General features: G+C 47.6%; 1 protein-coding gene and 1 long non-coding RNA gene across 4 annotated transcripts; both read left to right on the top strand.

The window, feature by feature from the left end:
- Positions 1-122: 122 nt before the first annotated feature.
- On the top strand, positions 123-9,953 carry LOC141727845 (uncharacterized). Of its 3 annotated transcripts, XR_012578684.1 has the most exons (4): positions 123-441; positions 5,451-5,542; positions 7,391-7,487; positions 8,144-9,953. It is a non-coding gene; the product is annotated as an uncharacterized LOC141727845 (long non-coding RNA). The 3 variants fall into 3 exon arrangements; XR_012578682.1 differs by having other exon boundaries at positions 7,391-9,953; XR_012578681.1 differs by having other exon boundaries at positions 5,451-7,487.
- A 13,385-nt stretch (positions 9,954-23,338) lies between these two features.
- Positions 23,339-24,879, top strand: LOC141727771 (olfactory receptor 14J1-like). The gene has a single exon (XM_074534056.1). The coding sequence runs from the start codon at positions 23,905-23,907 to the stop codon at positions 24,877-24,879; it is 975 nt and encodes a 324-aa protein (XP_074390157.1). The 5' UTR covers positions 23,339-23,904.
- The last annotated feature ends 540 nt before the right edge of the window (positions 24,880-25,419 follow it).

Genomic DNA, 25,419 nt, shown 5'->3' with positions numbered 1-25,419 from the left:
ACACCGAGCCGGGAATGCGCCCAGGAACAGCGCGGGCTCGGCTCTGGGCACGAACCACCCCGCCCCTCACACCCGCCCGCCCCTTCCCGCCCTCCGGCCCCGCCGCGCGCCGCCCGCGCTGTCATGGCGGCTCTCGCCCACAAAGCGGCGCCCTGAGCCCTGCAATGGCGCCGCGAACCTTCTGGCGCTCTGGAAGGCGCGGGCCTGCACCCGCTGCAAACTGGGCCTTACGTCCCATTTCCTGAAGAAAACATGTCCTGTCGGGCCTGGGCTTTACACCCTTCCAAGCCTGATCAACAGGAAGAGACGTTTAACCTGGACACACATACCAGCCTACAAGCTCGAAGTGATGGCCAGGTATTAGAAAAGCAAAGTACTTGTTGCTAGAATTGTCTTCCAAGACTCAAGGCTGGGCATGTTTCACTGATCTCAAACCCAGAGGTAAGTTGACAAAGCTTGGGAAGAAGGATGCGCACTGATAGTGGACACAAAGAATGCAGAATTTCACTTGTTCTAAAATTTTACATGCTTAATAGTAACAAATTAGTTATAAAACTAAGAATAAAAATTAGAGAAAAAATAATTTGGACAATTAGAGGTAGGACAATAAAGGGCAATTTAAAGAACAAAGAATTACAGATGTCTGGGTACTCTGCTCTGCCTCAGAAGACATTTTGCTAACACAGGATTAACCCTTCAAAGTAGTAGCCTGTTGCATATTCATATATCTCATACATGATGCCAAAATTCTTTTCAAACAATGGGTGTTTTCTTGTTATTGTCAACCCCTCCTTCATCTTGTAAATCAATTGTCTTGCTTCCTCAAAGTCTGGTTCTTCCCCATAAGGAGGCAAAATTTCTTTTCTCAGAGTTTTTGTGTCTTGTTACTGTTATCTCTCCTTAAGCTTTAGAAAAAATATCTTACAGCACAGAGTTTCTGTAGCCTAAAACTATATTCACCACACTACTTTAAAAGCTTAGAATAGCACTACAAAAAAGGATTAATACAACATAACTTTCCAACATAACACATATAACATTAATTTTAATATTTGCAAAAAGCCAATCATATAATATGCATTTTTCACACCTTCTCTGCTCCTTCTTCTTCTCAAAATATATTGTAAACCTGACTTAAAAACTAGTTAGAGCCATGGTCAGTGGCTTATTCTGAAAACTCACAGCTGACTAACAGGTTTAGTGCCTTACAGAGCAGGATTGAGGCCCTGGAACTGGAGGGACAGACAAGTGATGAAGTGGGCAAAAGTCCTTCTGCAATCGAGGGGCACCTAGGGCAAGTCAGGCAACACCATGCATGGTGACCACCTCTGTTCCAAGGGAAGGCAGGGTCCTTGCAGGCCTTCCCAAAAGCATCTCAAGGGAAGGTTTCCATCTGCCCTGCCCTGTTTGCTTGACTTCAGCTGAATCTTTCTCTCTCTGAAAGACAGGAAGCTCATGTGTGTTAGGAGAATACTGTGAGCATTGGCAGAGGTGAACAGTCAGGAATCCAGAGGCTTGTGCAACTCTCTTCCATAGAGAGTCCCTTGTTGTATATTTCCAACAAAGCAGAGCCTAAATGGCAAGTCAGCGATTGGGGAAATACAGCACTGAGACAATAAAGCGATAACATGCCTTGTTTTGTGAGGGACAAGTAAGACAACAAATGTTCAAAACACCAAATACTGAGAAGATGAGGAAGAAAACCTAATTTTTCTAAGTTTTTCTAATTTTTATTTTCTTCTCTGTGCCTTTTGAAGATTGACTATATCTTATTTTCATTGTTTTCTTTTTTCCTGTCTTGAGAATGAATTTTACATTCTGGATGTTTTAAGTCAGACATAAGAAAAGTCCCATATTGTTTGGCAATCATGAAAAGGTAAGTTTAGAGGAAACATCCATTGTCTTTGATAATTGGATCAGACTCAATTTTAAATACCCTTGTATGTCCAGCTCATATGCAAAGATACTAGATTGATCTTGGAAGGGCATTAAACCAAGAAACAAGTACTTCAATACCTCGGGAGGTGGCTGCCATGGTGAGTTCCCTGAGGTGTCACAGCCCCAGCCCCGCTCCGTGGCCGGTTTCCCGATGTGTCATGGCCCCAGCCCCATGCCATGGCCAGTTTCCCTGAGGTGTCACAGCCCCAGCCCCACTCCATGGCCAGTTTCCCTGAGGGCTGACAGCCCCAGCTCCGCTCCATGGCCGGTTTCCCTGAGGTGTCACAGCCCCAGCCCCGCTCCATGGCCGGTTTTCCTGAGGGCTGATAGTCCCAGCCCTGTTTAATGGCCAGTTTTCCTCAGGGCGGTGCCACCTCCCACGCGAGGCGGTTTGTGTTGCACAGACCGAGCTGGATGGAGGGAGCTGGTGCAGCCAAATTGAACATGGCGTTTAATATCGCCCCACTCGTTCTGCCCTTTCATGGCATTTTTTGACAGAGCTGTGCTTATCGAGCTTTGACTTTCTGTGCCCAAGCTCAGCATTCCAGGCAGGCCATCCTACACATCTGCACCATGCCCACACCATTTTGGGGGCAAAGCAATGCCCCTGCCTTTCTGCCAGCTGTTCGTGTCCAAGGTCTGTGTGCATGCAGGATAAAGAAGTGACTTGTTTGCACAGACAACTGTGGTTTTCCGCACCTCAGCTGGCATGTGTCAGCTGCACACAGAGACCCCCACCCCAGTCTGTGTCCCAGCTCTGTCACACTGGCAGTGTTTTGCATGTGACACTAGTGCTGCACAGTGTCACACTGATGGCGTGTGCCACACCGCCAATGTGTTGAGTGTTGCACTGTGCTGTGTGTCATGCTGGCACTGTGTGCTTCCAGACCTTGGAGTCTAAGCTGGTGGGTGTGAAAGATGGTGACAATAGAAAGATGCCAAACGAGAGACCAGTTGTGTCCAGATTCAAAAGTCAGCTCTCTGTTATGTAACAGTGTTTTCTTCTCCTTCTTCACCTGATGTCACTCTGACGTGCACATCCCAAGACCTTGATGCATGAAGAACCTTTGCAAAACTGATTAGAGCAGCACAGCATTTTAGGAATATTTGTGGGAGCCATCACGAGCCATCTCTGCTGAAGACAGGTGCTGTTTTTAACCAGTGTTTGATTACAGCAGGTCTGTTGATATCCATTTTGTGTAATCTAAAAATAGCTTGTTCAGCTAGGGAGTGAGGATATGCTCCCTACAGGTCCAGGGAGCCTGAGGCTATGGCTTTGCTATGTTCAGAAGGCATTTCTCTGCTTAGCTTTAATCCAGCTGGACTGAGTACAACAGTACCCAAATAGAAACACAGAGATTGGAGTGGATTTACAAACTGAGCAAGTGTCCCGGCTTCCCCAGAGGCTTCTAAAGCTTGAAGCAGTCAAATCTGGCCCGAGCCTGGCTGGTATAGCCATTTTACTGTGCCTTTTTGTAGGAATAAAATTTTGAGATGTGACTGAGGAGTGAGAATACTCTTCAAACCAGAACTACAGAATTCAGTTTTATTGGCAACCTGTTTGTACATGCTCTTATTTATTATATACCTCTTGTGTATTGTTGCAATTCCCAAAAAAGGCACATCCTGTAATTTCCATGTGTGATTCCTGTGATAAGGGACTTATGACATCTTGGCCAGTTAATTTTTGTAATTGCAGAATAAATTTCCTATTCACCACAAATAAATCACGTTCTAGTGCTGTCTATTTAAGTCTGACTTTCTGCTGAACACTTCCACATGCTGGTTTTGAAGATGATACCTAAAGCTGTTAGAGTTGTTTTATTGATGGACCTGAATTAATTCAGTCTTTTTAATTATATGTTGGGAATTTTCTCAGAAGCTTGGCCTGCTATTTGGGATCATTCACTTTGCTACCCCTTTATATGATCAAAGTGTATTACTGAATGTCATGGACCCTTCAGGGCTTGCTCCAGCATATCAGTCATCAGGACATTAAAGTTGGTAATTTTATTGAGTTTCTGGGGTTTGTTCCAAATTCAATATTGCTTTGCATTAGAGTAGGAGCTGAAGAGGTAGGATGTTAGCTTTTCCATTTCATATCTTAAAGCAGCAGGTGTTATTGCAGCACTTTTCCCCAGGCTATGGCACACCTTTGATTTCCAATACAAAGAGTTAACTCGTGGGACAGGTGAGACTTTTAGACACTCAAGTACAGTTTTGTCTGTGTTGATTTTAATACACAGATCCCACAAAAAGGAAAACTTTTTCTTATTTAAGAATTGAAAATAATCCCCTGTAAAGGTATTTTAATTGTAAAATCAAGGCTTGTTTTCTTTGAGGAGGGGGCTTAATTTACTTTCTGCCTTCAGTTTAGTACCTTTTGAAATTGCCTCACCTTTGTTTCCCTGCTTTCCTTCTTGCAGTGATGACGCACTTGAAAGGGATTTTTATCGGACAATACCCCAGCAAGGATTTGAACCATGTTCTGTTGCTTTGGAAACCAGAAGTTACAGGAGACAAGTTTGCTGGGCTTAGCATGAAATGTTTGTGGACTACAATTTTCCACCCACGCACAGCTCAATTTGAGGGATTTTTAGGATCTTGGGCAAACCTGTTACTTTGTTAGCTTGAGCGGGGATGGCCATCAGGGATAGCAGCTGGGGACAGCTTGCCATGCTGTGCTGCAGCCTGCTGTAACAGGGAGCAGGGCTTACTCTGTGGGCAGGGGCAGGCAGTTTGTGTAGCAGCAGCTCTCCCGGCCAATTGCAGAGATGCTCGGCACACTGGAAGCATTTGTGGCACTTCCTCTGCTTTTATTTTTAATATGCTCTTCCCTCCCCACCACATAAGGTGATGTCCTGAAGCTTCCGCTCTGGTTTGTGCAGTAGAGCTTGGTTAAACCAAACATTTTCTGTTCAATCATTTAGCTGTGACCTGTTTATGCCAGGAGAAGGTTCTGTATTTTGTTTTCCTTTGCCTTTCTCAAAAGCTGTGCTGCAGTGTCAGCTGTGCAGTGCAGCTCAGTGAAACGTCTGAATTTCCACGTACACTGTTTTCAAGAGGACTTAGGACACACTGAAGAAATTTCATTGGCATTTACTGCAGCTTGCCAACATCCATTTTGATTAGTGAGGCTGGAGTAGAGGGGGACAGGAGAGCTGGAGAGCTGCATCCAATGGTGCTGAGCTGTGGCTGCACCATCAGAAATGGCTAATGCTGGTGTCAGTGAGGATGCTGGGCTGGAGTAAGGATCCTGCCAGGCAGCCTGGCGCCCCAAGGAATTGGAAAGAGGTTGAGCAGTGAATGTAATTCACAAAAACTGAGGACCTGAAATCTGGCCTTACCTTCCAGATATCTAAAACAGCTGGATAATACCACCATGGAAGAAAGGGATCTCTGAATCTCCTCTCTATTACTTTGTGTTTTGGAACAGAGGAAAAGGCAAAAAAATTGTTTAAATTCATTTGTTAAGCAAATGGTTAATTGTTCACCCCTCCTTCCATCTCCAGCCCAACTTCGAAGCTCATTTGACAGTGCGGTGGCAGGCAGGCTCTGCTTTGGTGACAGAGTCCAATGTCCAGTACCAGCAGCTGAGTTCCAGGTAAGACACATGTGGTGTCTCTTTCAAGCCAGGTTCTTAAACTCAGAACCCTTTGTGCTGCTCAGTAACTTGACCTGCTGTGTCTGACAAGTTCCTGAACTTAGCTTTATGGTATTTCATATCCTGCAGACTTGTTTGCATCTGTATTTCAAACATTACCTTACCCAAAGCCAGAAGCCCTGTGGCTCAGCTGCCAGGCAGGCAGGGAGGCAGGTGAGGACACTGACCTATGGGCACACAACAGGCCATGGCACCCTTGGGGAATGAGGAGTCTCCTTCCTAAAGAATAAGCTCACTGAGAGATTGATTATGTGTGGTGTTTCCAGTGCTTATCTGAAGAAAGGTGGAACCTTTACTTTGTTTAATGGTCAGCGTTACATTTGTCCTTTGGTAACTTTTTTCTTTTTAGAACGGGGAGTATCAGCTGAAAGTTAGTCCTTTGCCCCTTTGATTTTTTCAAAACAAGTGTGCAAATGTTGAACTTATCATTCATTTCTATAAATAGAATATTTGTGGGGGTTTGTTTCACCTGAATGTGAAAAAAACCCACATTGTTTTTGTAAGGCTACGATATTTGTGTTGTCACGTCTTGAATCACCAGTAATTCCAGATAAAAATAATATTGCTCAGTGGTAAGACAACTAGTATGGTCTAATAATGTAAAGTGCTTACCACTAGAACTTCTCTACACATCTTTAAAAAGCCACCCCTGAAAGAGCAAAACAAACACCAAGAAACACTAACCCCCAAAGCCATAATGGGCCTAATTTTGGTTTATTTCTGAGTGCACCCTAAGAACACCCCCCACTGCAAGCCACTGAACACTGAGTTCTTTAGCAAGCCAGAGCACTCAATCCCATGCTTAGATATTCCTAAGTATTTGTCTGTGGGAGCTTGGGTCAGATGCCAACGAACTGCACAGTACCTAAAAACCAAATTCAAGTGTCTGCAATGTTCTCCCTGCTGGAATCTCCCTGGGAAGGAATTTTTGCCCCTCGTGATGCAGTACCTGCTCCACAGTAATTTTCACAAATATGTTCACTCCTACCTGACATGCAGGGTGTAAGATCTTATTTTAGTTCCCCTGTGTGTAGAGAGGGCTGTTAGCTTGGGTTTGCATGTGGCACTTGAAGTAATGGCATAGAAACCATCGCAGCCTTTTAAATTCCTTCTCTTATCTTGGCTCTCCTCTGTGCTGTCAATAGAGGTAAATGAAGTGCAGTCATGGTGGGGGGAAAGGGCACAGCACAAAGGGAAGCCATTGATTTCAACATTTTCTTCACAGGCTTCTCACATTAAATTGTTTCCTCTAGGAATTTTTAGTCAAAAAAGCACATGTGCAGTCCCAGGTTTTTCCTAGCCCAGTTTTAGAAAAAGCTTAAATTTGAAGAAACGCCCCCCCCAACATCTACAGCCTTTCCAAGAGAGATGATCTAAGCGAAAACAAAACTGAATTTGACGTGCTGTCGTTTCCCAAAGGCAGCTGTGAGGTTTGATTTTTTTTTAGGTTAAAAGCATGTTTTCTGCCTTAGATCCACATAGATTTTTATCTCCTAGACACTTTCTGCACACACTCCTCTTCAATACATGCATAAGCAAAGTGACTGATAAATGATGATCCATTTATGTCTCAGTGCAGGTAATTGTGGATGCTTGGATGCTGCCATGTTCTTTGATTTAACTGGGAACATACCAGGTTCTAAGTATGCATTGTATGTGTTTTGTACTGACAAGAACACGAAGGAGAGAAAAGCATAAAAACAAGGGTGCAGTCACTGTTTTAAATTCCAAATGAATAAAAAGTTTTTGGGGTTAACTTGGCAGTTAACTTTTTTTTTCTGTTTTCAGGTTACAGCTGTTGGAGTTAGTGGGGGAAAATGTGTTGTCATATGGAATAGCCTCATTTATTTTGACAAAAAGCAGTCTTCATGGTGTGAAGGGAATGGTGGGTAGTGAAAAGAGTTGGATTACTCAACCTGTTGGCACCTACCAAATGTGTCAGCATTTTACACCAAAAAAAACCCCAAAAATTAGAAAATAACTGAGACAAAAGTCTTCTTAGATTCTGTATGGTAACAAATGCATGTCTGTTTATATAACCTTATTTGAATTCTGGAGGATAAAGTACTTTTTAAAAAAAGTTTTATATTGCAGTAGTGCTTTAAACTTAATTTTAAAGACAATAATTTTTATATAGGAAAGGAGATGTAATAAAATAGTTTTTATTGAAGCAATATCTAGAGCTCCTAAATTTGTTAGAAGTGGAATTTAACAACAAATTTCCAACTGCTCAGTCTGGAAAAGACAAACTGCATGACCACAGAGAGTGGAAAGAGCATCTCCTCTTCCTGACAGGGTGGAATTGCCCATTCTGTATTTGTGCTCCAAGGCTCCCTTCAATGGTGGGATCTGCTTCAGTCCCATAGAGTAGAGAAAATTACTCATTCTTGAAAACTCCACTATTGGTTTGATAGTCTGTTTTAAAGGTCTGTTTTACTTTTTTTATTCTGGTAGATAATGAATGGAAACTGTAGCAGAGAGCTTTGAAGGAATTGTTTCCTGTATCTGATTTCTGAAAGGATGATCTCTGTATTTGCTCAGGTCCTGCTAAACTTCTCTGCTGTGATGAATCTGCACAGGACTCTTTCAAGCAAGCCATGCTGGTTTGGAAGCCACTGCACCCTGGCAGAACCTGCCAGGAGCATTTTATCTATATTGCAGTTGAATTGACAAATACTTTAGCTTTGTTTCTTTTGTTTTTGTTTTTTTTTTTTTTAATTTTAGATTTTGCAGCTTTATCATTTGAGAGAACAGTGACATTTTATTTTCTAGATACAAAACTAATTGTGGTAAAGTCACAAATGAAAATCCTTTGTATTGGGACAGAGGCAAAGATAAAGTGGCAAAATATAGTGGTTTTAAAAAAGCTTTTCTTTCTATTCTTGAAAAGCAATTTGACTTCTTTCCATCTCCCCTGAACTTCCTGTTCTTAATAAATAACCTCCCAACAAATAATGCTTGTCCTTATATCCTTTCAAAATCTCTCTCTGTCTAACATGGGCAGGACACTGGAATTCTTTTGTTCTGAACTAAGATAAAAGTCTTGGGACATGACAGTGGGAAATAAATTAAGCAATTGTTAGAGGGCTGTTTTGGGGTTTAATAACTACACTGGGCACTGTTATTTTAAGCTTCTGAGTTATAACAAACCAAACAACATTCAAGGGAAGAACTGTCAAATGTGGACACAAAAGTGTCCCGAGGATGAGTGTGAGGGTGGTGAATGTCTGTCTCCCCTGGCACTTCAGCTGCCCATTGAAATGTGCTCCGTGTTTATTCAGCTGTTGCCATTGCTGATTCTCTTCCTTCACTGAGGATTCGGGCATGGAATGCCCCTGGAACAAAGCAGTGCCTTCACCTCCAGGCCTGGCAGGGCTGCACTTGTCCCAGGCTCTGGCTTCTCCTGCTGTAAACAGAGCACATCAATTCTGCAGCCTTGGCAGCAGGAGTACATTTTAAGAATAACAAATAAAACTGTGTCAGGCTCCTGCAGGCTGTCAGTTGACTTTTGTGCCCAACTGCCCATCTTGGTTTCTCTTTTTACTTTTTTTTTTTAACTTCTTCCTAATCTCTGCTGTTAGAGGGAAAAAAAGAGCTGTGTGAAATACCAAGCTGTGTTTTGTGTCAGGTAGATACAGGCAATGTGTGTATTTGTGTTGTAATACATGTGGAAACCGACCATGGGACAGTTATAAAGACGAATTCTAAGAATAATTGAGGAAAGTAAAGCATGGAAGAAGACCTTTGAACGTATCCATTGTTCACAATTAACCTTTGTAAGTCTTAAATTGATTTAGAAGCATTTGAATTAAAGATTTAAGGATGTTCCTGTTGGACAGGAACTTTCTGCTTGTAGCTAAGCCTTAAAGAGTTTTGCAATAATAACGTTTTGAAGTATAATTTTAGAATATTGCTTGTAGAAAGGATCTTTGAAACAATAGCTTTAGAATATATAAAAAGGAAACATGCTTATCTCACACCTTAATAAAACAGTGAAAAGCAGCTTGAGAAGGGAAGATCAACTCAAGGATTTATGTTTTCGACCAAGGAAGCTGGACATCACTGTTATGAGATTTATAGTCCTTGCAATCAAATAATCCACATCTAGAATCTAGACCGCACCATCTGGGAGACTTGTTCCTTCTTTTGGAAACCGAACCACCACCATCTGCAGATACTCCTTTCTGGGATACATCCTGAGAAAAACTAAATCACAATAGTGTATAGAATTATAATGTAAAAATTGGGAATAGAAACTGCTGATAAAGCTTATGAGTACCCCTATAAATACCTGTAAGCCACAACTATCGATGTGCAGTTGGAGGGAAAACTTCCCCCACTGTATCCAGCGCTTTATTGCTCATGCTTTACCATATTAATTAATGAATTGATTGCTGCTTAAATATTGGCCTAGCCAAGCTTCTCATTTATAACACAGTGCTCAGTGGATGCTCGAGGGGTCTCTGTGCCTTATTCCCTTGGAATGCTTGGGAGGGGCTGGAGGGGTTGTTCCTGTCCCTGTCACCCCAGACCATTCCCCAGGGGTGTCCCTGTCCCTGTCACCCCAGGCCATTCCCCAGGGGGTCTCCATCATTCTCACCCCAGGGAATGCCTGGGGGTTTCTCCGTCCCTCTCACCCCTATGCCAGGGGGTGCTCAGGGCAGTCTCTGTCCCTCTCAGCCCAGGGGATGCTCGGGGGTCTCTGTCCCTCTCAGCCCAGGGAATGCTTGGAGCTCTCTGTCTCCTCACCCTGGGGGATGCTCGGGGGGTCTCCATCCCTCTGGCCTCAGGCAATGCCTGTGCAGGGCTGGGGACCAGGGGCTCTGTGTCCCTCTCACCGCTGAGGGTGGTCGGGGCTGGGGGGGCTCTCCGACCTTCTCACACCTGGGGAGGCCGAGGGGGTCTCTGTTCCCCTCAGCCCTGCTGTGACCCCACCCAAACATCATCGGGGTCAGAGGGACAGAGACACCCCAAAGCCCCAGAAGGGCTGAACCTGGGATTTGGTTTGGGGCTGAGGATTTAGGAAGGGGCTGGAATTGGGGCTGGGTTGGAGTTGGGGCTGAGATTTGGATTAGAGCTGGGATGGGGGTTAAGGCGAGACATGGGATTGGCTTTAGGGCTGGGGTTGGGTTTTGGTCTGGGTCTAGGGGACTCTGGGACAGGACTGTGAATAAATACAGAACTGTGAGTGTGTCTAAACATGGAGTGAGATTGAGACCAGGATCAGGGTCAGGTGTGGGACTGAGCTCACCCAGAGCAGAACAGAAGGCATGTCACAGTGGGATGGTTTGGGGAAAATTATGGTTTGGGGAAAAAAGAAGGTGTGAATGCCTTGGGCTGGGGATTTGTCCCATCCAAGTCCATCTCCAGAAGTCACCTGATGTCAATAAAAATCTCCAAAAACCAAGAGTGAATCAAAAAACACCACCAGGATTGTCCCATGTCCAGTCCCATCCCTCTGGGGTTCTGGTGGTCCCTCATTTCAGGGCTGGTGAGGATCCCATGGGTCCTGGGGATCCCCCTCTCCAAAGTCCTGCTTAGAGATTCTGGGAGGTTCTAGGTTCCCCCTCCCCAGCCTCCCCTCAATCCAGCTACTTGGGGCTCCTCCCTCTCCCCACCACCCTGTCAGGGTCCGTCCTAGTGGACAGATGACCTGATGGTTCATAGGAATGATCTCAGAGTGCAAAAACCAACACAGTACAACGGGGTTTGCAGTGATAATCAAATCAAATGCAGTTTTATTGAAATAACCACAGCAAAAATGCGATAGAGGGATTGAGAGAAAGAAAAAGAGAGAGAAAGAAAGAGGAGAGAGAGAGAGAGAGAGAGGGGATATAGCTACCAACGCAGAGACTAAGTCCAGTCCAGTCGAGGGTCCGCCTGTTGCACTGGGGAGATCTCAAAGGCTCTAGCTAACTCAGAGGTTTTTATTACTGAAAATTGTGAGGGTGGGGGGGAAACAGATACAATAGGGAGCAGATGTAACAGGTAGTCAGTGTTCTCAGCAGTAAATGAGAGCCATTGTGTTCTCAGTCCAGTGGTCACAATCTGCAGGCAAACATCTTGCTTTGGTCAGCTTGCTTGCCCCACACACCTCCCCCGGGTTGGGGGTCAGTCCCAGTCCTTGGAAGGAGCAGAGGGGCCTGTTAGGAGTTTCATGTCTCAGTCCTTAGTGGAGAGGCTTCTTACATCTCAGTCTGTCTGTCATGGTGGTTGTAAAACTGATGAGGGTCCTCTGTGGGAGACCACCTGGAACTCCGGAGAAGTCCAGCCAGGCCGAGAGGTGGGACAACTTCCAGAGCTGCTATTGTTGCAAACGGGGCATGGTGCCCTCTTCTTAGCATACAGCAAACACACCTGTGAAAACCATAGCTTAACACTGAGCTTTCAGGTCTCAGGGCCCGTGGCGTGTGACTTTACTCCTTCAGAGCCAGAGATTCTAGATGGTGGGGGGGGGGGGGGGTCTTCTCTTCAGTGGTCTCCCAAGGACAATTGTGAGGCAGATGAGGCAAAATTCGGACAGACTCTAACACACCCTACCCTGGTTTAGGGCAAATTTGGTAGAAAATCCCCAAAAGGGGTTTCCTCTATACAGGAGATTCAAGCAGATTCTTCCCCAGCTGATTTAGTAAAATATTTCCTTGGAGAAAAATGCAAAAAACCTGTTTATTTAGCAGGCAAAGCATTCACCAGCACAACAAATGAACAATATTAAACAATAAGACCTCTTGAACAATATTAAACAATAAGACTCCAAAAGATGACAAACTCAGAAAGTTTCTCTGTGGGCAGTAGCTCAGCTCACTCAGTCTCTTATCAGTCTCTTATCAGTTCCGCCCAGCATGGGAAATGCCCGGCCCAGGCCTGGCCTGGTTGGCCACAGGTGAGAGGTGATGGTGGTGTTCTGGGTGTTCCGTTTCAAGCAATTTTAAACTGCACCAAAGAAAAAGAAAAACAACAGTTGGGGGAACGTCTCTGCCTCAGAGAGCTAAAATCTAACAAAAAGCAAAGGAGAGCTCTGTCCTGCCAGAGCTAATGGCTCATGAGCAGCTTCATCATGAAGAGAAGCCCTACAAGTGCTTGGAGTGTGGGAAGAGCTTCAGGCAGAGCAGCACCCTGATCAGGCACCAGATGATCCACACTGGGGAATGGCCCTACAAATGTGGGGACAGTGGGAAAGGCTTCAGCTGCAGATCGGCCCTCGCCATCCACCAACATATCCACACCGGGGAGAGGCCCTACGAATGTCTTCAGTGTCAGAGGAGGTTTCAGATCAACTCCGATCTCCTCCGCCACCAGCAGATTCACACCGAGAAGAGGCCCTTCCTCTGCCCCGACTGTGGGAAGGGCTTCAGCTGTGCCTCCCACCTCATCAGGCACCGGCGCTTCCACACTGGGGAGAGGCCCTACCAGTGCGCCAAATGTGGGAAGAGGTTTCAGACCAGCTCACATCTCTCCCTGCATGAGCTGAGTCACAGTGATGAGAGGCCCTTCTGCTGCCTTGACTGTGGGAAGGGATTCAAGCACAACTTCACCCTCATCAGACACCGGCGCATCCACACTGGGGAGAGGCCCTTCGAGTGTCCCCAGTGTGGGAAGAGCTTCACCCACAGCTCTCACTTGACAAGACACCAACAGAGCCACCAGTAAGGGAAGCCCTGCAAACTCCCCGATTGCAGAACAGCTTCCAGCACTGCTCCATCTTCATCCCCCATGGGAGGACTCACATTGAGAAGAGCCCTGGTGATCCATTTTCCCTGTGATCCATGCTGGGAAGACACCTGTCCATTTTCCTGCCCCTGCCAAAGACATGATGTGGGATGGAAGAACATGAGGGTCTGGCCATGGCCTTGTCATTACATTCACTCTCACCTCAGGTCATTGCAAGGGCAGGAAAGGGACTCTCTGTCTCTCTCAGTGAGGAGAGGGGTGACCTTCCCAGGCAGGAGGAAATATGTTGTCAGGATGAGACAGTTGTTGACATAGTTTTCTCCGTAAACAATTTTACTTATCCCTTCTGTTATCAATCTTGTTGTTCCTGTTTGTTCCTTATCTCGTTGCTGTTCAAAATAAATTGTTCTTATCCCAGCCCAGGATCTTTACCTTTTGTGCTTTCCATGGGAGGTGGGAGGGCAGCGAGGGAAGCATGGTTTTAGCAGGAGCAGGAAATGGGGGAATCCCATTCCTGAACCCCAGCCCGTGGAAACTGAGCATCCCAGCTGGTGCCAGCCCTGGTGGCCATGGCAACAGCCTTGGGAGCGGGTCCCTGGCTGGGGCTGTGGGAACCTCTTCCCTCTGGTGCTGAGGGACAGGAGTGGAGGGAACGGCTGCAGCTGAGTTGGGGCAGGCTCGGGTTGGATGTCAGGAAAAGGTTTTTGCCCAGAGGCTGCTGGGGCCCTGCCCAGGCTCCCCAGGGAAGGGTCCCAGCTCCAGGGCTCTCTGAGCTGCAGCAGCGTTTGGACAGCGCTGCCAGGCCCAGGCTGGCATTGTTGGGGTGTCCTGTGCAGGGCCAGCAGTTGGACTGGAGGATCCTGATGGGTCCCTCCCAGCTCAGCCAATTCTGTGGTTCTGGGATCCCATGATCTTGGGGATGGGGCTGCCAGTGGTTGCCATGGCAACAGGCTCTGGCTGCAGGCCTGACCTGGTGTCCATGGCAACCACCCTTGGCATGGGGTCTCCATGGAGCTGCCAAGGGACTGACCATAGCAACAGGGGGTGGGGATGGTTGCCATGGAAACTGAGCACAGCAACATGGTCCTGGTGATTGTTGCCTGCTAAGGATCAGATTTGTCACAGGCCCTCAGAGAGGTTCCATGGGGACTTTCCAAGAGTCTCCAGATTACTCAAGTGCTGGAATGTCACAGGCACAGACAGGGGCTCCATGGACACCTCCCAGGGCTTTCTGGGGATGGTAAAGAGCCCTGTGGTCAGAGGCAGTCACAGCCATTCCATGGTGACATCCCAGGGGACCTTGCGCTGCAAAGGCACCGATCTGTCACAGGCACTCACGGGGGCTCCACGGTGACACCCTTGGAGTCCCCAGGCTGCCAAAGAGCCGGGATGTCCCAGACACTCACAGGGGTTCCTGTCATGGCCACAGTGGGAGCTTCAGGCAAAGTTATTGGAGAAGCTCCTGTTGGGTCACAAGGTGCAGAAAGGATCCCCAGTAGCCCCCACAGATCCCCAAATGTCACCGTTGAGTCAGAGATGACACAGACTCAGATCAGAAGGTTAAGGACTAAAAGCCACCTGATTTTTCAATCCTCTTCTTTTATATCTTGGTTTGCTACTGGTAGACCTCATTGGTCATTTAATCAACACATTTCACATGATTGGCCAATAAAGACAACACCCTTCAGTAATCAACTTTTTGGAAAGAGCCAGCTTATTACTAACATTGTTAGGGCATCCGTTATTGATGTTTGGTTTATGTTGGGCCTTTCTGGGGGCTCCCTAGATGGGAGAAACCCTCCTTTAGCAGTTCTGTGCTGTGGGGGCATGAATATATGTTGTATTGTGAGATCTGTGTGTGTCTAGGTTACTCCAAACGAGCTGCAGCTGCAGGGTCCTTAGTTGGGCAACAGCTGTGGCTCGTGAGGGTAACTGAGATAAATAGGGGTGGGTCGAGAGCCCAAGAGGAACCCCTGAGAAGAGTGCTGCAGAGAAAGGAGAAGAGCCAGAGAGCTGGGACTGCAGCAAAGATTACAACAATTGGTGCCCCGTGTGAGGACGAATATGCAGCCAAACATCGAGAGAGAGAAGGTATGGAATCCCCCAGACAGCTGAGAGCTGTGACAGCCGAGAGCTGGGACTATGGAATAGCAGCCAGTGAGCTGGGACTTTGGAATATCAGCCTGAGAGCTGGGACTTTGGAGTAGCAGCCAGAGAGCTGGGACTATAAAAGATAGGACAGCCGAGAGCTGTGGCAGCCTGAGAGCTGGGACTGTAGAACATAATATGGCCTTTGAATTAAGGAGCTGTAGCAGCAGAAAGCTGCAAGAATATGGCCTTTAAGGAAAAGAGCCTTGGAACATCTAAGGACAGCCGAGAGCTGTGGCAGCCTGAGAGCTGGGACTGTAGAACATAATATGGCCTTTGAATTAAGGAGCTGTAGCAGCAGAAAGCTGCAAGAATATGGCCTTTAAGGAAAAGAGCCTTGGAACATCTAAGGACAGCCGAGAGCTGTGGCAGCCTGAGAGCTGGGACTGTAGAACATAATATGGCCTTTGAATTAAGGAGCTGTAGCAGCAGAAAGCTGCAAGAATATGGCCTTTAAGGAAAAGAGCCTTGGAACATCTAAGGACAGCCGAGAGCTGTGGCAGCCTGAGAGCTGGGACTGTACAGGGATACGTATATATTCTATGGTTACATCTAAGACAGCCGAGAGCTGTGGCAGCCTGAGAGCTGGAACTGTATGTATATTGTTATTGTGAAATTGTTAAAAGAAAAGGGGGAAATGTGGGGGCCTGAATACATGTTGTATTGTAAGATCTGTGTGTGTCTAGGTTACTCCAAACGAGCTGCAGCTGCAGGGTCCTTAGTTGGGCAACAGCTGTGGCTCGTGAGGGTAACTGAGATAAATAGGGGTGGGTCAAGAGCCCAAGAGGAACCCCTGAGAAGAGTGCTGCAGAGAAAGGAGAAGAGCCAGAGAGCTGGGACTGCAGCAAAGATTACAACAATTGGTGCCCCGTGTGAGGACGAATATGCAGCCAAACATCGAGAGAGAGAAGGTATGGAATCCCCCAGACAGCTGAGAGCTGTGACAGCCGAGAGCTGGGACTATGGAATAGCAGCCAGTGAGCTGGGACTTTGGAATATCAGCCTGAGAGCTGGGACTTTGGAGTAGCAGCCAGAGAGCTGGGACTATAAAAGATAGGACAGCCGAGAGCTGTGGCAGCCTGAGAGCTGGAACTGTATGTGTATTGTAATTGCATAATTGTTAAAAGAAAAGGGGGAAATGTGGGGGCCTGAATATATGTTGTATTGTGAGATCTATGTGTGTCTGGGTTACTCCAAACGAGCTGCAGCTGCAGGGTCCTTAGTTGGGCAACAGCTGTGGCTCGTGAGGGTAACTGAGATAAATAGGGGTGGGTCGAGAGCCCAAGAGGAACCCCTGAGAAGAGTGCTGCAGAGAAAGGAGAAGAGCCAGAGAGCTGGGACTGCAGCAAAGATTACAACAATTGGTGCCCCGTGTGAGGACGAATATGCAGCCAAACATCGAGAGAGAGAAGGTATGGAATCCCCCAGACAGCTGAGAGCTGTGACAGCCGAGAGCTGGGACTATGGAATAGCAGCCAGTGAGCTGGGACTTTGGAATATCAGCCTGAGAGCTGGGACTTTGGAGTAGCAGCCAGAGAGCTGGGACTATAAAAGATAGGACAGCCGAGAGCTGTGGCAGCCTGAGAGCTGGAACTGTATGTGTATTGTAATTGCATAATTGTTAAAAGAAAAGGGGGAAATGTGGGGGCCTGAATATATGTTGTATTGTGAGATCTATGTGTGTCTGGGTTACTCCAAACGAGCTGCAGCTGCAGGGTCCTTAGTTGGGCAACAGCTGTGGCTCGTGAGGGTAACTGAGATAAATAGGGGTGGGTCGAGAGCCCAGGAGGAACCCCTGAGAAGAGTGCTGCAGAGAAAGGAGAAGAGCCAGAGAGCTGGGACTGCAGCAAAGATTACAACACTGTGCCAAGTTAAAGGAGATGCATGGGTCTTTTTCAGTCTTCAGCTTCTTTTTTATTGCTATCCTATCTAACGTTTTGCATGCTGTGCACACCAGGCCTGCATGCTGGGAAAACACCACAAAATGGCTCTGAAATGTATGGTTTCAAGGTCTTTTAAAGTTGTCTCATCCAATTAACTCCTAAAACATATGTCATTTCTACTTATCTACCAATAACTCATTCCTTGACTGTCCACATAACCTCTGCACTGGTCTTTCCTGGACCAATCACCCTGTGCCACCAACACAGCAAAAAAAGGAGTAGATGAAGAAGACAGGGACTACACCCAAATTCTTCCATCTTTCTTCCTCTCTACACCATACTGAAAACCCCAAAACCTAAATTTCTCACCCAAGGTACATAGTATCCTACTCTCCATTACCTACTTCACACATTGGTAAATTCTAATATATCTCAAAGTCTTGGAAGTCCTCTCCGTAGGGGAAGGTTAAAGGCAGTGTTTCTCTGGGGGTCAGGACCCCTCAGAGCAGACACAGAAATATTCCCTGTACCCTGGATTCCCACACGTTTAACCTAAAAACCTTTAACCCTTGACATGTGAAGTTATTCCAAAATGTTCCAGGTAAGTAGGATTAGAAGGAGAAGAAATTGAGAACAACAGAAAGACAGAAGGTCCATAGAAAGGCACGCACATAGGTACCAACTGCTGGGGTTCCAGCATCACCAAAAGAGGAACCGCAGGAGGAGGCAGGATCCAGACCCTGGGCTGGTCTCTGGCTTTTAACCCCCTCGGCCTTCATGGCCCCGCCCCTGGGGTGGGACTGCCAGTTGCTTGTCCAGTAGCTTGTCCAGGGTAGCACCAGCTGCTAGTGTGTGATTGATTGATTGATTGATTAACAGCTGGGCTATTCAGAGCTGTGTTAACATCAACCCCTGCTGTGTGATTGACAGCTCTGCCAGGCCAGGGCTGGGTGCAGGACTCTGTCCCACCACAAACCAAAGCCTGACCCGGCCCTGGCCCCACACAGGCATTCTGAGCATCCCAAGGTGTCTCGGGACATCAATCTCATCCAGCCTCTGACAGCAACCACGGTGACACTATGGAACCTCATGAAACTATGGGTCAGTTGTGACAATGGAGATCCAAGAAAATTTGGTGAGACTGTGGAATCCAGGAATCATGGAATCAAGGAGACCATTGTGCAAATCATGGGACCTATAGAAGCAAGGATCAATGATCAAACTGTGGTTTGATTGTGATTGATTTAAAATAGAAACAAGGATCCATTGTTTCACAGCGGGTCTGTGTGGGGCCAATGGATCCTTGTGACTCTGTTGGGGCTCATGAAACCAAGAAGCCATTGTGACATTGCCAGACCTCATGGAATCAAGGAGACAATTGTGGCAGTGTGGGGACCGATGATGTCAACGGAGCATGGAACAGGTCTGCCTGGTTTGGCCTCCTGGGGGCTGTCTGACAGGTCCCGCTGAATTTGATGTCAAGGGCCACTTCCCATCTGACCATGAAGCACTGGGGCTCCGTGCTTTTATTCCTATGGGAAAGAACTGTCTTTCTTGGCTCTTTCTAGGCTCCCATGGCTGAAATTAGGATTCCACCTCTAAAATTCCCTATATCCAAGGGTTTCTCCTAAACAAAATCTGCCAATACAGTCAATTTTGGCTATTCTCAGCCTCTGGTGACTGCCTCTCATCTGCCCCGGGTCTCGGTTGTTTCCTTCCTATGGAGACCACTTTGACACTGTGGGGTGTTGTGGAGCCAAAGGGCAGTGTTACACTATAGGAACTTGTGGAACCAAGGGGCCTTTGTGACACTGTGGGGTCTTGAGAAACCGTGGAGACCATTGTGACACTTTCAGGTCTTCTGAAATGCAGAGGACATTGTGACACTGCAGAGTACCATGGATCCAAGGCACCATTGTGACACTGAGGGGCCTCATGGAACCAAAGACATCATTGTGACTCTGTTGAGCTGCATGATCCCAAGGGGTCAGTGCAAATCAGCGATGTGAGAGTTAGCCCAGCTGTAACTCAGAGTCAGTCAGATTTTACCCCGGAAGAACGGGGCGTGAGTTTCAAGTCCTAGGAGTCATTCTTTTAACTTAGGGTGAGCTTGAGAAATCCCCCATAAGCCTTTAGTGTTGTTATGCTAAGTTGTCCAAGTTCTACTCCCCTATTGTTTTATTGGTTTCTTGTTTCTTCTATATGGTATTGTTCTAGTTTTCTAGCCCCAAGTGTCTATGTTGTTGCTTCCTCTTTGTCTCAGGTTTTAGGATCCTGCCCCTTGTACTGTGCTTGACTTCTCCATGTTTATTATTTTTCTCCTTGCTATTAAAGTTCCTTTTAAACAACCCCATTGATCCTGCTCCTTTTCATTTTCGCCACCCTCGCTCTGAAGTCAGGGAACCAGAGAGGTTTGTTGCAGCCACCTTCATTGTGACATTTGGCACCCAAACAGGGATCATGACATTCAGGGCTCCCTGTGTCAGTCATGTCAGCTGGGGTTAGCTGATGGATAGGTCAGTGCTCCCTGGGATTTTGGATAGTGCTGGGCCGAGAGCATTCATCGTTGCTTCGAGAGGCCTTGGCCAGGATCTGCAAGGACAACAACGGTTTCACCTGCATAGGATTGCAAGTGGGTTTGGGGAAATGCAAGACATTTATTGCCCATTTTGCCACTGTATTTTTACAGTATGCACCCATGTCCCATAATTAATTTGAGGTGTTGCAGTGGCTCTTCCCCATAAGGCAGAGAAAGAAAAATGGCCAGCCAGATGTCCACAGTAGAACGGAGCGTATATGGATGCTTTAATTCTCACTGATCATGATGAAATATTTTCAAAGAATGAATAAAACTCAATCATGTGGTGGATCATTAAATATTTCCCAGACACCTCTGCTGTCGAAATCCATACCACTGAATTTTGAGACTAAGTGGAAGTTAAATTGTACAACCTTTTGATCAAAAGGGACTTCATCGCATCCCACATGCTCCCCATCTTCCATATCACCCTTGAGACCCTTCACCAGCAAGCAGTGTTTTGAAAACTCAATCCATTGGTCACTCCTAACTCGGGACCTCCCCTCAAACCTGCCTTAATCAGACATTCCACGATGGTCCAAGATGGCAATGGCCATGCCCTCTTGGAGTATCATGCCCTGGAGAGTTAAGGAGCCCAAACATGACTCGAGAGCCCGACCATCCTCCCTCCATCTTGGTTCCTCCATTTCCTGCTACCACAACCTTCTCTTCCACCCTGAATGAACCTCCAGGCTCCACCCCCGCAACTGTGGGTCATGCCCCACTGTCAATCATTCCACCTCCACCCTGGGCCATGCCTGCAGAACTCCACCCTGGAAGTCTGCCATCCTAAATCAAGGCCCTTCCTCCCCAACACCTGAAAAAATGGCAGTGCCCTTTGCCTCACCCTCCGGCAACAATATGACCCCATGGTCACAGGTACTAAGCCCAACGGTCACACTATTTCTAATCCAAATGTTTCTGCTCCAAGTTGTTCTTCCTTCCCAGAAGACAGTTTGGACTCCTCAGAGCCATCTCGCTCCTCAACTAGAGAAGATCCCTGGGAAAGGATCCTGAAAGAAGAAATTAAGAAAGGAGACTGGCAAATAGCCTTGAAACTCCTCATTGCCCTGGTATGTTATGAAAGAAGGGGGCAGAATCCCAGGTATCAGCCATTAGTTTGAGGGGAAATCAAGGATCGGTATAGGGCAGCTAAAGACCATAGGAAGGACTTACCTTGTTTTAGTGGCCTAATGAGGGCCATGTTTACAGCACATGTCTCAACCTCATGTGATTTAAAATATATTATGACCATGTTGTTGTCACCTACAGAATACACCCTGTGGGAAGGGGAATGGAAGTATTTACTAAATCAATTAATTGCAGACTATGCTAATAATGAGGCGAGGGTGGAATTGACAAACAATCATCCAGCTGGAGAAGGACTACACAGCCTACCAGATGATCAAGCAGCAGGTATCCCCAGAGAAGTATTGAATGATATAAAAGAGATGGCTTTGCAAGCTTTAATCCAGGTATCGGATGGTAGCACCCCCAATGTGGACTGCCTTGGGTGGCTGCAGCTAAAGGTTTAGGACAATCAGACCATCTTGGGTGCCTGTTAAGTAAGCAAACCAATGCTACCTCCCTCACATTGAGTGGCCTGCTCTGAGACATAGAGACCATCAGACATGCCACCTTGTAGAACAGTGATGGAGTTTTTACTCTGGGCACATGGGCATGGCTGTGTATTCTCTGAGGGCATGTGTTGCATGAACCTCTCCATCCACAGTGAGTCAATCCACACGAGCATTCAGGTACTGAAGGAAGGGTTCAAGAAGCTCCAAGTCAAAAACAAAGACTGGGTCAAACAACTCTTTGAATCCAAGGGACTAAAGGGTTGGATGATGTTGAGATAAAACAGGACTATTCATTCTCTTAATGGTTGTTTTTTTATTGTTAAATATCCTATGATTGTTTGGATGCTTTTAGAAAGTCTTAAAAAATTCTTTCAGTTCCAACTTTGTTGTGAAACAGAAAGGGGGAAGATCATACCCAACACAGGCTCCTCATGGACTCCTTGGAGGAGAGAATTGGAGGTCAGGATGGTACAAAAACTTCTCAGAGACTCAGTGTGGGAAGGAAAACCCTTAAAAGTACCTAAAAGTATTCCTAAATCCATAAAGTACCTTAAAAACCTTGAGTATCACAAGGCATAAATAGGCACCACTGAGTGTCAGTACAAAACTCACCAGGGACTCATTAAAGCAGATAACTGGGGCCATGATTGAACAAACATCTCACAAAGTCTTTATCAAAAGGGAAACACCAAGTACCCTAAAATGACTAAAGTACTTTGAAGCATTAATGAGCCCCACTGAGTGTTGTTACTGACAAAGCCTCTCCAAGGCCTAATTACAGCAGATAATTGGAGGCCATGATTCCACAAAACTCTCAGAGACTCCAAGGCAAAAGCCAAACCCAAATTCCTTGGAAAAGTCTGCAGTCCCTGGGAGCATTAAGGAGCCCCCAGGGCCATTCCTGAGCAAGGCTCCCCAGGGACTCCTTCCAGCAGATCCTTGAGGCCACTGGGATGTGGGCTAGGGGGGGATGCTGAGGGCAGGACAAGGGGGTGACAGTGCCCAGCCTGGCTGGGGCTGTGCCAGGAGGCCCCAGTGCCTCAGGACAAGGTGTCTCCTCCCAGCCATTGGTGGCACAGACCCTGCTGTGCCCCAGGGCACCAAGACTTGGCTTCTCCTTGTCCCCACCTGTCATCATTGCCTGCAGTTCTCTGCTCTGCCTGGGGCCTGGCGACACTTTCTCAGTCATGTGCCTCTCTGAGACCCATTAACTGTCCAAGAAACTTTGGAGTTGGATTCTGACTTGGAGTTCTGGAGAGGTTTCTTCAGCTCCCTCTCAGGGACTGATGTTCAGGGCCTGAGCACAAAGCCCCAGAGGCTCATTAAAGTCCTTGTGCTGTATTTGTGCTGCTGAGCTGGGCTGGGCTCCTGGCACAGAGGCAGCTCCTGGTAACCAAGAGGAGATTCAAAAGCACATTTCTCTTGATGAGCAGCTCTCCTGCCAGCCCAGCAGGGCTGGGGCACTGCCTGCAGCCACCCCGGGCACAGCACAGAGGCACAGAGAGCTTCAATCAGTCAGGGCTGGGAAGGTGCTAAGAGGTGCCTGGGGCAGAATCACTGCCAGCCCTTGGCACAGGAACCTCTGGCTGCAGGACAATGCAACTGCAGTTCCTGGAGTGATCTCCGAAAACTGGAACATCCCAATGCCTGCAGACCCTGTGAGTACATTCTCTGATTGTCTCTTGTGCAGAGCAGCCAGGGGTGCCCAGGGCTGTCCTGCAGAGCAGGGTCCTGCAGCCCAGGGCGCTGTGCTGGGGCAGGGACTCTGCTGCCTGCCAGGGACAGCTCTCAGCCAGTCCTGGCAGCTGCTCCCAGCACTGGGGGACAAGGTCTGGGTGGGAGGAGACAGCTGGTAAGGCTTGGAAGTGTTCTCCTTGTGTGGGGAGGATGCTGCATTGTTCAGGACTGCTCCCATCCCAGCATTTAACTGCAGAACATTTCCAAGTAGATTATACAGGGAGCATAGTAAGGCAGGGGCAGCAGGAAAGGGGAAGTCCTGCATTTTTAATCTAATGTTTTGGGTTACCTGAATGGGAAATTGACCACAGATATTCATTTCAGTTCAGCTTGAGGCAAATAAAAAAAAATTATCTCTGATCTAAACAAGTCAGGCAGTGACAGAAGTCATCACAGGGCCCCTCACAGGCAGCATCAATGTCACTATTCCAACTTCCTCAGGGTTGCTTTGACAGAGCCATCAGAGTCTGCACAGCCAGAGCTGCCCCTGGGCAGTGCCTGAGCTGGGAAGGGTCTGCTGGGCAGAGCTGAGCCCCCAGGGCTGGGCTGGGCTCTGGCAGCACTGGCAGGGCCCAGCCCTGGGCACAGGGAAGCAGCTGCTGGCAGGGACAGCTCCGGGCAGCAGAGCCCTGGGCAGGAAGTGGGGGCAAAGTGCCCCCACGCTGTGCTGGGATATTTAAAATCCTCTCCAAACACAGCTATTCCATGATTCCTTTTGTTACAGATCCCCCTGCCAAGGCACTGCCAATGTCTAACAGCAGCTCCATCAGGCACTTCCTCCTGCTGCCATTCGGAGACACGCGGCAGCTGCAGCTCCTGCACTTCTGCCTCTTGCTGGGCATCTCCCTGGCTGCCCTCCTGGGCAACGGCCTCATCATCAGCGCCGTAGCCTGTGACCACCACCTGCACACGCCCATGTTCTTCTTCCTGCTCAACCTGGCCCTCAGCGACCTGGGCTGCATCTGCACCACTGTGCCCAAAGCCATGCACAATTCCCTCTGGGACACCAGGGACATCTCCTACACTGGATGTGCTGCTCAGCTCTTCTTCTTTATATTCTTCATGTCAGCAGAGTTTTATCTCCTGACCATCATGTGCTACGACCGCTACGTGTCCATCTGCAAACCCCTGCACTACGGGACCCTCCTGGGCAGCAGAGCTTGTGCCCACATGGCAGCAGCTGCCTGGGCCAGTGCCTTTCTCAATGCTCTGCTGCAAACAGCCAATACATTTTCCCTGCCCCTGTGCCATGGCAATGCCCTGGGCCAGTTCTTCTGTGAAATTCCCCAGATCCTCAAACTCTCCTGCTCACACTCCTACCTAAGGAAAATTGGGTCCATGGTGTTTTCCATCTCTTTAGCATTGTGTTGTTTTGTGTTCATTGTTTTTTCCTATGTGCAGATCTTCAGGGCTGTGCTGAGGATCCCCTCTGAGCAGGGACAGCACAAAGCCTTTTCCACCTGCCTCCCTCACCTGGCTGTGCTCTCCCTGTTCCTCAGCACTGCCACATTTGCTCACCTGAAACCGCCCTCCATGTCCTCCCCATCCCTGGATCTGGCCCTGTCAGTTCTGTACTCGGTGGTGCCTGCAGCGCTGAACCCCCTCATCTACAGCCTGAGGAACCAGGAGCTCAAGGCTGCAGTGTGGAGACTGATGACGGTATGGTTTCAGGAACATTAAACTGCTGGAAAATTTCTGTAACTCACTTATATTAAAAAACATCTTTCACAATTCTGGTTTCTTTGATTGTGGTTTTTTCTTTTTTCCCTTTGTATTAGTTTTTTCACATAGTCCACAAAGGAATATCACGCTTTAAACCATTTCTCATTTTTTTTCTTTCCACCTTCCCTGTTCCCACAGACTCTGTCAATGGGGGCTGCACTCTTGCTGCCTTTAAAAGAAATATAGGATCTCTCACAGCAAAGATTCCTGCAGAGATGCCCTTTTGTTGCTGTCTCTGGAGCTGCAGCAGCAATGTCTGTGTACAGAGCTGGGGGCAGATCAGTGCTGGCCCAGCAGCTGTGCCCAGCAGCAGCAGCACTTGGTGTTGCCAGTGCTGCTGCTGTGGCCCTGCCCCGCTGCCCTGGTGGCCCTGGTGTTGCTGCAGGGCCTGAGTGCTCTCGGGGCCGGGCACAGCCCTGGGAGTGGCAGTGCCGGGGCTGCAGCAGGGACAGGCCATGGGCACTGCTGGGGCAGCGCTGACGCCTCAGCCCAGGGCCT

This window comes from Zonotrichia albicollis, unplaced genomic scaffold, assembly GCF_047830755.1.
Source record: "Zonotrichia albicollis isolate bZonAlb1 unplaced genomic scaffold, bZonAlb1.hap1 Scaffold_254, whole genome shotgun sequence".
NCBI classification, from domain to species: domain Eukaryota; kingdom Metazoa; phylum Chordata; class Aves; order Passeriformes; family Passerellidae; genus Zonotrichia; species Zonotrichia albicollis.
Note: the sequence above shows the minus strand (reverse complement) of the source record. Positions and strands in the feature narration are given on the sequence as shown.